Genomic DNA, 13,090 nt, shown 5'->3' with positions numbered 1-13,090 from the left:
ATTGTATTATAAAAGTAATGAAAATTGAACTTTGAACCTAGAGATAATAACAACATTGAAATCTAAGATTACTGATGCCACGTGCTATCGTATCTATTATCTACAACGGAAAGCAATGAAACTTTAGCTTGTTATCTAGACTCGGACTATAGACTGGTGATGTCTGCGATAGTATCCATCTAATTCTCAACCTCCTAAGAAAGCTAGATAGAATAGTAAATATGTAAAATCTGTATCTCCTTTTGCGTGAGTGATTAAAAGTGCGATGAACTTCACAAATAAGCAAAAGCGTGCGCATCTCTCCGCTATTCGCAATAAATACTTTCCCTGATTTCTCTGGCATTTAGATAAAATCACACGCAATTTTCCGAAATGGCAGATAGATTTGCGATAGTTAAATTAGATGGACGAGGCTCTGTTAATATAGTGATTAGAAAGAGTATGAATTAGAATCTACATATATCGTATGTAGGCTCTCGACACTTCTTCATCTGTCAAACTTGCTACACGTGGTTTCGCACGTGATATGCATTTCGCATTAAAAATCCTTACTCCGAGACGAATCAGATGCGGCGGGATCGAACGATCTGTTAAATCGCAAAGACGGAAACTTAATAAGACAAAATAAGAAGTTAATTTAAGAGCTTTCACCGCAGCATCGTCCGTTTCCTTTCTCCCGCGAGCTCATTAACCGGCGTATCGTAAACTTCGTGATTCGCGATCGGAAAGATACGCTTGTCTTTCAAAAAAAAAAAAAAAAACAAATCGCGACAGTCGCGAGACGTGTCCGCAAAATTGACAGATAACGAAAATAAATCACTCTTATCGTTGCGATTTGCTGTAAGCGCCGTCCCAGATCAGGTAAACGGAATTTATCTCGTTGAAACGAGATGGCGAAGCGAAGCAATGTCGATGATGCATCGAGATAAGGGGGATCCCTTTTAAGAGGAACGGATCCGACAGTTTAATGACTTCGTAATTGGCGAAATGACTCACTCAATTGCGATCGCGGCGGAAGATAGCCGCATTTGCGATGATGCTGCTTCTCTGTATTATTTATTTTACCCGACTGAAAATAATTATCGTTATTATTCTGCGTTATATGCGACCGTAATGTGTATGGCGATGTGTCATTATTAAATGCCCAGAAAAGTTATTGCAGTTATTGCGTTATTATCAATTGAAATGAAATGATAACGATTCTCCGAAAGATATCCATTATTTTGAAGAAGATAATAACTCGAGGAAAGACATTAAGAAATGATGACTTAATTTTTTTCTTGATATTAACGATGATTACACCGCTTACATCGGACGATGTTACGGTGCGGAAAAGATTTCCTGGACCACGAATATTTTATTTTCGACACGAAAAAGTGTATTTTGGTCACAGAGTTTGTGCGTACGTCTTCCACGCTCGAAGGTATCCTTTTGTCATTGTACACATTATCTAAGACTGCGTTAAATAAGCGTTTCCGTTCGAGAAATCTAGACTGCGACAAGTGTTACGTGTTTTTCGCAGGCGCAGTCACACTGCATTGTTTCCCGTCGCCTCGGTTTCGACCTTAATTACGGAAAATCGAGTGACAAAGTGAATCACGCGTTATTAAAGAAGCTGATATTAAAGAAGATATATTAAGTATAAAATTAAAATTTATATAAACTTTTTTAGCTTAAATTAAAATTTCAATTCTAATTAGAATATAAAAAGTCTTAATTTGTAAAGATAAAAATTTGAGAAATTAAAGTAATTTCGAACGTTATGCTAGAAGAGTTTACGACTATGTTAATTATACTTTTTACGTTAGTTGTGTGTTAGCGACGCAATTTAAATAGGAAAGATATCACGAGTTAGAGAAGAGTCTGAATAAGTAAGCGAATAACGTTTGGGGAAGGCAATCTCGGGAGTTCGATATCGAAAGGCAAATAGAAAACAGAGCGTGCCGATCAGTGATGCGAGAACGACGAAAGTAAATTTCCGGTTATTGCTGCGGAAGAGGTGACGCGATGCGCCCTGTTTGGAAGGAAATCTACGCTCGTTCAAATGATCCTAATTGATCTCGAATGTCCGAACAGTTTGAGAGGCAAGTTTGCGCGTTGTATGAATCATATCATTCTAGCGAGAAAAGCATTGTTCAATTTTAAACAGCCAATGGCGGAACACTGTTAGAGAGAATGGATGAAAATATCTTCTACATACATATTATTAGCCTTAAAATAATAATTTTTTATATAGTATATTACTCGCCGTTTCCGTCAATGTATCCTTATTCTAATTTTAAGTAATATTGTGTGCGTCATTGCTACTTTCTTTCATATTCCATGCCGCGCAAAGATTAAATCGATAGTCTTGGACAATAATAAATAAATGAATAATAAAAATGTCTTAAACATTTATCAATCTCTTTTTCCACATTATTAGAAAGATATATCTCGAAATAAATAATATATAGTGAAATAAGAAAAGAGCCGTACATCATCGGTGCGGCTATTGTTTAAGAGTCTGACATTTCAACGACCTACTTAACATTCCCTCGGTCGAGAGACATTTGGCTTTTAATTTAATCACCTTTCCCTTCCGATACGAATCGCCGGATTCCTCGCTGATAGTCGAGCAATTGGCAGCCGACACTTGCCAATTATTCTGCGATACCTTCTCCTTTTCCTCTTCTTGCATCCCGCACCTCTGCTCCTTGTCGACGGTTCCGCGGCTCTCCATGATGAGCCTCAGCCGATTTTTCTCTGTCTTGACGATCTTCTGATTCTGCGAGGCGGCCGCGAATTGGCCGGTACGCGGAAGCGGGATCATCGTGGTGGTTGGTCCTCGATTACGAGGATCCGGCTCGCCGCTGTCGCTCCTCGAGGACTCCCTAGGTCCTCCCGGTACGTTTCCTTCCCCGCTTCTCGCCAGCTGGTCGCGATTTTCACCCGGCATCATCACCCGCCGCGTCTCGAATTCAGTCTCATGGAACATTCACTCGTTCAGAGATGGTCCGTCTCTGCCAATCTCGACATTCGCACGAGACGCGCATTGAAAATTGTCGCAGCGATCGAACACCTCAGGCGAAGATTCTCTCGCTTTCTATACCGGATGGCGCTTCTCTCTCTCCGGAAAGATCTCTCTCGCTATCGATCGTATCGAAACGAGAGCAGACGATTGTCTCTGTTTAGACCAAGGACGACCGACGACGAGGTGCACTCACGATTACGCACTGGAGATTATTTGTCGATCCGAGATGCACAGGAAATTCGAGGATCCACGACTCGCAGCATCGTCGGAGATGCGTAGTTTCTTCTCGGCACGGATCGTTTCTTCTAGCAGCAGCGGCTCAGAGACGACGACGGGTCGGTCCATCGCGCTCCATCGGAGGCTGCCGAGTGCACGCATGCGCCGAACCAAAGATTTTCAAAATGTCCCTCTGGTATTTCAGCCATCGCCGCCACAACCATATACCACTGCCATTGCGGTTCACGAGCACCCTTGACGCGGCGCGCTCTTCTCCCACTATTTAACTATGTATTCTGCAAGTGCAATTAGTCGTGCACCTAGTCATATGGATATTATATTTTCACCCTCTCGTCGCGGATGCATCCCTTCGAGCTCTTTTCATCCGCGAAACAGGTACAACTGGATGGCTCTGATAGAGCGAGAGAATCAGTGTTTCGTGGAGAACGAATGCGGGAGATGTTTCATATAGAAACATAATTCAAATCTGTCAATAGTAAATTTTTTTAAATGTAATTTTGACTATTAATATTAATTTTCGAAATTAGAGCTCACGTGAAGAATAGATGCTTGTTTTTTTAGAATTTAGAAATTTAATAGCAAAATATATATCTACTTTTATCCTAATTTATAATATAATTCCTTCATCTCTTTTTATGAAAAATACATGTGTAATATTATTTTTAATTATTCGACATTGAATTTTCATTAGATCACCTTGGTGTTCATTATAGAATAGTTTTAGGAAATAAGAAATGACGAAAACGAGACTCTGACGAGTGTGATATTCAATTTCGGCGTTATCAGGGCGCATTCAGTTAACATTCAGGAGACATTCAAGAGAGACCGAAAAGATCTAATCTGATTTTCTCGTCCGACCAAGTTACCATGCACGAGATTTCAATCAGAAGCGACAAACACATCGCATTTCCATCGAGATTTGTCGCTCTATTTTAAAGTAAAGCGGGGATGATACAGATAAAGTGCGAATAATTTTGATAGTCCTTCCCTATCCCCCTTCTCCGTTTTCGATCTACCTCTCCATGAAACACGGTGTCAATGCCTCGCTTTTGCGCATGCCATTTATAGTTATATGCAGCTGCCAGTTCGCGACCCACGCATGCATTTCGCAAACACACCGGCGCCGCAATACTCGCACGTGCGTGTCGCACAATAATAATCGTGTGCGTGTGTCACACACTTATTTGCATAAGGTTCTCTCTCGAAAGTCGGTTTCGCGCGTCTCCACGACGATAATCATTCGATCGATCGTGTAATCGTGTTAGATCAGCTGATGCGACCCCTCATCCTTCCGTTCCCTTTTTTTCCCGGCGACGAAAATACTTTAACCGGAAACGTATTCAATCGACTCTCTATGTCTCGCTTCGCGGAGGATATGAATGGTATTCCTTATTGATTCATCGTTTCTCCCGCAGAGATAGCAGGAAGATGGAAAACACGGCAAGAAATAGTTATATAAATAAAGTCTATAAATTTATAAAATGTAAATAAAGTCTATAAATGTCTATAAATATATAAAGAAAAGTTCATAAATTTCACTTTCAGTAGGATAATTCAGATTGAATTAATTAATTAGGATTGTCAAAAATTGTCATAAATCTTAAAATGCAAAATGACACAACTGTCAACATGTTTATGATTGAATATCCAGTTAAAAAGACGAGTGATCTAAACGATTATTCTTAGGCCGTCTTTCGTAATGGATTGACAAGAGGCGAATAACACCGCGAATGTCGGCGAGAGCAAAGCTAGCCTAATGGTCGAAGAAAACACGCGTGTGTCGCATCGCGCAATTAAAGGGAAATCGGCGACGATGGAAGATTCCGTGTCGGCAATTCCCGGAAAAGGGGGACAGACACAAAGAAAACGAAGGCGAGAGAGCCGGGAGCAAATGATTAGCACCGTTCGAGAGAGGAGAACGCGCTACCAACTCCGATAATCGGAGTCGACCTGACGCACTTACATATATACACACGCACACGATACACACGAATCCAACGACGAACAGCTGGTGTGTATCGCTATTCGCAGCCGTCAAGATAATATATCGGAAACTGGTCTCGTAGAGCGCGACCGACTCGCGAATGAAGCGCGACTCTCCTCGTCGTAGGTTCTTCCGTCATCGGGACGATGACGGAAACGCGTAAGAAGATTCAGGAGAGGCCAGGCCGTTAACGAGGCTGCGCTGCCTCATCTTGTAGGTCTACGGACCGACAGAGCGGCAGAGAGACCGCGTAGTGTTAGTGGCTGAAATAAACTGGCGTAAGTTAGGGGATCCGAGGAACAGCTGGGCTCGGCCTGGGCTGCTGCTGCACGCCATCACTGACTCACTCGATCTATCCCCCCTTTTAGCCTCTCCTCCGGTTCTCTCCCTCCTTTTGCTTCCGTCTCTTCGAGGTCGATTTCGTTGTTCTTCAACAATCTCGCTTCTACTCGTTCTTTATCTCTTTCTCTTTCTTTTTCACTGATTTACGATGAGTTTCTCCTTTCTCCGTTTAATTAGGAGACGCCTGTCTCTCCGCCGCGGTCTCTCCTTCGCGGAGAGAAGGGAATATTATACTTTTCCTACTCTTGGTGTCTCCGGAGGTTGATTCAGGTTAAATGACAAATTGCTTATTATCTTGTGGCTCGAAGGAATACAATGAGACGCTGAGATCTGCGTGAAATGCAAATCTGTGATTTATGCTTGTTACGTCTTCTTCTGTCTGAGGAATTATTATCTTCCGTGACTTAAGCTTCGCCGCAATTTAAATGAGAAATTATTTACAGTGACTTGGAAACAGTATTCTCGAAAGATGTGCACTCTGTAATAACATCTCATACATTCTGTATAAGATTACATTGCTTCTCTCTGTAGATTTCTCAGATGTTTATACTCGAACGAGTCCGCAAATCAATTGTCTCGTGAATAAAATTATACAATAATTTATTCATCTTAATTAACATTTCGTATTAAAATGAGAGAGCGAATTTCCTGAAAAAAAATATTTCCCGAGTTTGAGTAATCCCGACGTGCTAAAGTATCGATTAATTTAATTAATAGACTCGTAATTGCATAGATCCAGTTTCCTTGTTCAGAGATACTTTAATAAATTGTCGAGAAATGATGATTATCCGGCCGACTGCGCCTCCGTATTTCACTCACAGTTCTCCAACAAATCGCCGTGTTCTGTTCTTCGTGGGAGATTATCAAGAGAGATTTTCCTTCGATGTATCTAATCGACAGAGTCCTTCCTTTCACTGCTTCTTGGCGGTCTGTCTCTCGCCGGATCGCGTCGAGGGGCTCCTCTCGTGTTCTATCTAATCAGGAAGCCGCGGCATCCCGCGTCTCCTCTTCAGCAATCACGCGTTTCATTAACCGAATGGATCTTTATTACTATTAGGATAACAATCTCATTCGACGAGGAAATTTCTAATTGATGCGAGAGGAGGGTCAGCCGCGAGAGAGTGGTTCTGCTATCATGGAGCAGATTTAATGAAATTCATGTTCGATTAATACAATGCATCGCATTTATCTGCAAAGTGCATTTCATATAGGAACCGATGAAACGTCAATAAGCAGCTTGGTATTTCGCTCAATTGCAAAAACTGCTGCACAATATCGCGTGCAAGAGCGGCCATATATATTTGATACCGTGCGGTACAGGACTTCGTAGCCGCAAAATAAAAATAAGTAAGTATAGTTGCGGACTATATTAATTTGCATTGGCGTAGGCATAAATTACGTAAAGGTATTAGATACATAAAACATATAGTATAAATATATAATGCAGCATTCTCAAGAGTCATTCCATCCCTGCAATGTGTTGCACGAGATGAGGCAATTTGTATCATTTTATTATCTTAATTATCGTTCGTCAAGATACTCCGAGATATTATCCAGATTGTTTTCGAGATGATTATCGCGCATGCAATGTTATTTATATCGTCAAAGCCGCCGCGTATAAATTATCTCTTAGCATTTCGCGATTATTATCATCTCATAATTCGTCCCATTCTTCTCCCGCGATAAAATATTTCTGTGAGAGAATCCCGAAAGCACACAAATTAATTACGTATTGTAGCATAAATTTTTGCGTGCGCGATCCGCTGTGTGTCTCACGGTGGGATATATTTTAGCCGTTTCGTCGGAACGAAAAGACAGAGAGAGAGATCCCTGATCAATAACATCGCAGGCAGTAGCGAGGGTAGTGGCAACCCCACCGATGATACCCCCATAGACGCGGCGCATGCTCGCGAATTAAATTCCGCCCCCTTCGACAATTTTCATCACGCTCCGGTTTCTCCTTGCGAAGGGCCAGAGAGGAAAAGACGAAAAAAAAAAGATGGTGCGTGCGCCGCTCACGGGCAGCCACGTGTGCACGGATATTGCGTATAATCCTGCGACCTTGAACGTGTGAGCCTGGATGCATCGAGATTTTATGCGGCACGATGTGCTGAAAACGCTTGACGATGAAACGTTTTTTTTTGTCGAATGAAGAATTAAATTCGTGTAACGCGCCGTTTTCATTACAAAGAGATATTCATAAAAAAAAATATCCAAACTTCCACAGAGAAACGATATATTATATATAATATTCTTCTAATAAAATATTTTATTATAATGAAATATAAAATATATATTTGATGTTTTATTCGAAAAAAATTAATATGTTAATTAATGCAGAGTTACGCTACTTTAAATTGCATTTATTAATCTGCGCCTGCATCTCTGTTTCGTGTAGCGTAGAACTATAAGCCAGAGCCTAGTAGCAACTGTGCATTGCAGGTTGGACCGAGACAAATTAGTACGGATGCTACATATTACCTTGTTCGCCACTTCAGCGTATTATGGTCATTAATGCTAACGCTTTACGATGCATGCAATACACTGCGCTTAGTGTAAATGCATTACATACTGTCTAATCATAAAACAAATGATTTACAGAAAGGGTACGCGAACTAAAGTGAGATTTAAATGTCGGTATAAATAAGGTGCAGTCTCCCTTAAGAGTGAAACATAAAGAATCGAATCCTTTCGTTGCACAAAATGCAGCATATTAATATTAAAATAAAATAAAATAATAAAATAAAAAATAGGCAAGAGTTTCACGTGTAAAAAATACACGTGAAATAATATTGATATTTCGCTGTTAAATAATTCCATCGCACAAGTATTTATATCCGCTTAAATTAAAGCGATTATTAACATGCGACGTCACGAACGGGAGAAAAGCGAAGGTAAAAAAATAAATCAATCGCACACGCGATCGGAATTTTAGCCAGGTGTAGGCCAGGCGGTATTAAACATCGCTACCACCTGCCAAACAGGTCCGTGCACAGATTCGCGTCGAACAGATGCAATGGCTATCGCTTACCTGCAACACTATCGGGTGACGGTCGTGACTTCGCCAGGTCAAAAGTCGGCTGGTCAGCTCGCCTGATCGAGTGCTCTCGGAGGACTCCAAATCGTGACAGTATTGCGGTCGTAATCTCAAATTGCTGCAACAATGCGATTACAATGTCGATGTTAGTTATCGTGTTTGATTGGATTTTACTGGATGAATGTTATTCCCGGAATAGCGTCTTTAATAAGTGTCAAATGAAAAAGATAAGTGACTGAACAGATTTCTGGAGAATCAATTACATCATTCCGTAAAATGATGTCGTGTATATATAGAGCGTAGGCCAGAAGATAAGATCAATTGACAAGAAAGTGGTAAAAGAGATATTGTGCAAACGAGATGAAATTTTAATTATAAAATTTACATCTGTATAAATTGTGTGAAGATTTTTTATAAAATAAAAAAAAAATAAGTCTTTTTTCTTTCTGATTTCGCGTTGAGTTTTGTTACACATTGTGTAATAAAAGTGTCGTATGTGTGTAAGATTTACCGCGACTCATTCGCGAAATGCAAGTCGACAGTTCTGTAGCGCAAAGATAAAAGGGAATGATGTCACGTGCGCTTACACGTTTTGCAGATGGAATTCCTTTTACAAGCACGATGCTTTTTCCAGTGCTTCCGCGATAGTTCTTTTGAGTCGCAAATCTCTTTGAAAGAGTATTACAAAAGCTGTATGGATCTCTTGCTATCGTAAAAAAATAAAAAAAAATAAAAAAAAAATAAAAAAAAAATATACGGATTTTGTATACATATATGTACGATTCATTTTGACGAGTTAGAAACATTTTTTCTGCGTCGAATTTTTTTAGTGATATATAAAATTTACACCACGCGTTCTATGGGAAAATAAAAGAAGCCATGATTCAAAGCGATACTCACTTGTATTCAGCAATGGGCTTCTGTTCTATCTCGATTTCCCGGGTTTTATCGCAATGTCGTATCACGTTATCTGTCAGGAGCTTCCCTGCAACACGAGATCGTATCGTGAGAATGACGCATGCCGAGTTTATTCTTTGAGTAAATTTAATCTGTCGATCGTTTTTAAAAGTAGGTACATATTTACTTAAAAAAAAAAATTGTCTTTTAAGCGAGGTGATAGTTCGTTCAGATAATCGCACCCACTTCTTAAAGTAAAGAAAACGTAGAAGCTGAAAAGAAAAGATTAACGGTTGAATTTTGGAGAGTCCCAGTTCCTCATCGCTGCGTAGTTCTCTCCTTTGATGACTTTCTCAAAAATAGCCGTATGTCAGCGGGAGAAAAGTAAACCGTGAAGAAACGAAATACGTACATACAAAATGCAGTCATTCAGTCTCTAGTGACACTGGTAGGAAAAAAACTTGATAAAATACCGGGTACGAAAACGACTTATCGTTGACTTTCTTTTTTCCGGTTGAACTGGAATTCTATATGTATTTTCGATAGCGGAATATATATTTGTGCCAAATTGTTTGTCGCGATATAATAGATATTAAAATTTGTACAAAAAACGTGAAGATATCTTTAGTATTTTGAGACAAGCAAAATTCACGAGAGAAAATGTTTATAAAAAATGTATAATTAAAGTTTTAATTAAATTTTATAGATAAATATATTTAAAAGATAATTAAAAAATTAATTTTTAATTCTTTTTAGATTAGCTTTTCTAGACTAATTAATTAAAAAGAATTGTTAAGAATTTGACATATGTAATATATAGCCTAAAAGTGTGTTAGAATTCAGAATTGCAAAATTTAAACAGAATGCTTAAAAAAATATATTGTTGGAGCGTTTGATACCTCTAATATATATAAAATAGCAGCGATTAATATTCGTAATTAATTAATATTTATCCTCGCCATTATACTTATTATCGTCATTCATTGTATGTAAAACTCGATGGAATATTTATGCTATAGATTAATGATGAAAGCGCTTAAATATGCAATATGTATATTTATATATATTTACCGCGTTACTGAATCGAATGAAAATGGACTAAATAAAATTAACTATTCAAAGAAGAAAGCGATAAATAATTGACGATAAGTCTCGGACTTTGAGAGTAATTTGATTGACACGATAGAATATCGAGAGAGAAGGAAAAAGATGTGTGTGTGTGAGAGAGAGAAATTCAATCTGTCATAACAACAATCTTCATGAATGATACTTACTCAGAAAATCCATCATGTACTCTCTTAGAGACACTTGATGCGCTCAATAAGAAAAAATGATTAAGGACATTCTGAATAACCTCGTCGATTATTTCAATCGATCATTTTACAATTGTAATATACAAATAAACAAGTCGATATTTCACGATTTTGTGCGGAATTTCGCGCTGAAACAACTCGAATGCTTACACGCAAATCCTTGGAGATCTATCGCGCACTGAATTTATTTTGAATTTTGATAGATCGCCGTCATTTCGCAACTGTTCCTCTCGTGCAAGCATCTTGAAGAAGTAAAATGTTGCGTAACACGAGTTGAAGTTTGCTGAGCAAAACATCGTTTGCCGAAGCTTGAAATAAGCTCGCAAGCGTACGAAGATATTCGCATATATAATATAATTATTAATACGATGTAAACATTAACGTCGAATAAGATATGATGTGTCGAATAAACTTCAAATTTTGTGCAATACTATTATAATTAAAAAAATTTCATTATTCGTTAATTTTATATAAATCATTATCATGTAATAATTTCTTTATTATTTTTTTGTAAAAAAAATTGTATTTTTATATCATTTTAATTAAACGCACGTATACTTTTATGTCAAAAGAACGTTGTTCAAAATTTTGCCGACAAGGTAAATAATGTGATTAATTTTTTGCAAAATGCAAGAGAGGGATAACGATTAACGGCGAACGCGGGTAAAGCTCGCTCGAGGCGAACGAGACGGAATTGGCCGTGACAGTTTGAACAACGTTGGAAAGAGAGCCAGTCGTTTCCAAGTGTCACGGCGCTTTTACTCTTGTTTCCCGACGGTCCTCTAGTTTGTCGTATTTCCCTTCGGCCCGCCTTGTTTTACATCGTCAAGTGCTTTGGCATCTAAATGGCATCGGTCCAACCGTTGCCTGCTTTACGAAGACCACCGCCAGACGCCACTTACCAGACATAGCATCAGCGGAGCCAGGATCGTCCGTGAAAGCTTAAATCGGATCGTGCTGACGATCGTCTGGCATATCGATAACACCGTCGGGGAAACGAGAGTAAATTGCGGGTTATCTGGGATTTTCGAAAATAAACCTATCTACTTTCATAGAGAGAGAACATGTGTCTAAATATTTAGGAGATTTAACTCTTAAATGTATATCTGAATAAATCATACGTATAAGCAATTTTTCGATTTTTTTTTACTTAAGCGGGATTAAATCTCCACACATATATCTATAGAGTTTGTGCATTAATAATATATTGCAAATCTTTTACTATTTTAAGACACACAAATAAAATATGAATAATGCAGCGAGCACGAATTCGTATTATATCGCTTACGTAGCTTTTTGCCAGGCGCTTATTTGCATCTATTGACACAAGGTTCAACGAGAGTTCAATGCACCAGTTGCGATGTTATATATTAGTATAGTTGCTTCGAGACCAGGAAGTTATAGTACTAGTAAAGATCGATTTGTACCGTCAATGACACGAGATACTATGTCATGGATTTTTTTATTTTTACACATTGTTTAAAGACAATAAAAGGAATGCAAAATTTCTTATTAGACTCATATCTTTTTTATTAATTAAAAAATTAAGTTTAAATATCGTCTTACCTTTTTCATAATTCTTCTGAGCGAAGGAAAAATTGTGATTCACGTCGGGTGGATCGACGTTCTCGAAGAGGTCGGAGGACAATTGACGTTGCAGGAGAATCGTCTCGTGAGTGAGCTCACGAACTTGGATGAGAAGTTCCTCATAGCTCGAAACTGGAAGCGTCATCGCTGTGCTCTGTGCTTCACCGCGCCCCTGCGCACGAGTCTTGTCAGCACAGCCATTCGACTTTACGACTTTAATTCTGCAACATACAGATGAAATATTCACACGGTGGATGCTGGCAGATAGGATGCAAGATTGATCGGGTCGGGCACCAGTTTGTATCTCGCATTCGCGCGAGAAACACTTGTTGAAAGAATGAGAGGAATATATTTCAATTATATCGCAAGAAGCAAAATTAACTAATATATCTTCTGGCGATGTGGAGATAATTTAATCGAAATATGTATTAATTTAAATAGATTGATATAAAATTTTGATATATTAAAAATAAAAATTGAAATAAAAATAAATTATTAAAAATAAAAATGAAATTTTAATATATCAAGATAGATGGGTGGAAGATAAAAATAATCACGGTGCGAAGAATTATAACGTCGTATTAGACAACACGCGGATATTTTCCAGACGGTTGGGATAAAAACCGGAGCAGCGCATTTTTAATCTCATGTGCGGTTTCTCGCACATTGCTACGCCGAAGAAA

The 13,090-nt window shown here is 38.7% G+C and overlaps 1 protein-coding gene across 4 annotated transcripts in view; it reads right to left on the bottom strand.

The window, feature by feature from the left end:
• Window positions 1-13,090, bottom strand: part of LOC145939796 (uncharacterized) — a 39,336-nt gene that overhangs the window by 15,095 nt on the left and 11,151 nt on the right. For 2 of the 4 annotated variants that reach the window (XM_083044400.1, XM_083044399.1), the window contains exons 2-4: window positions 12,387-12,628; window positions 9,511-9,595; window positions 8,605-8,728 (exon numbers count right to left, since the gene is read on the bottom strand). In XM_083044400.1, coding sequence (XP_082900526.1) covers window positions 8,605-8,728; window positions 9,511-9,595; window positions 12,387-12,552 — 375 coding nt within the window. In that variant the 5' untranslated portion in view covers window positions 12,553-12,628. Of the gene's footprint in view, window positions 1-2,569; window positions 4,701-8,604; window positions 8,729-9,510; window positions 9,596-12,386; window positions 12,629-13,090 lie in introns of those variants that run through there. The other 2 variants (XM_083044401.1, XM_083044398.1) reach the window with 2 other exon arrangements.

This window comes from Prenolepis imparis, unplaced genomic scaffold, assembly GCF_030444845.1.
Source record: "Prenolepis imparis isolate NDT839.2.m4 unplaced genomic scaffold, iyPreImpa1.0 SCAF_8, whole genome shotgun sequence".
Lineage (NCBI taxonomy): Eukaryota > Metazoa > Arthropoda > Insecta > Hymenoptera > Formicidae > Prenolepis > Prenolepis imparis.
The sequence above is the reverse complement of the archived record's forward strand: the minus strand, read 5'-3'. Positions and strand labels throughout refer to the sequence as shown.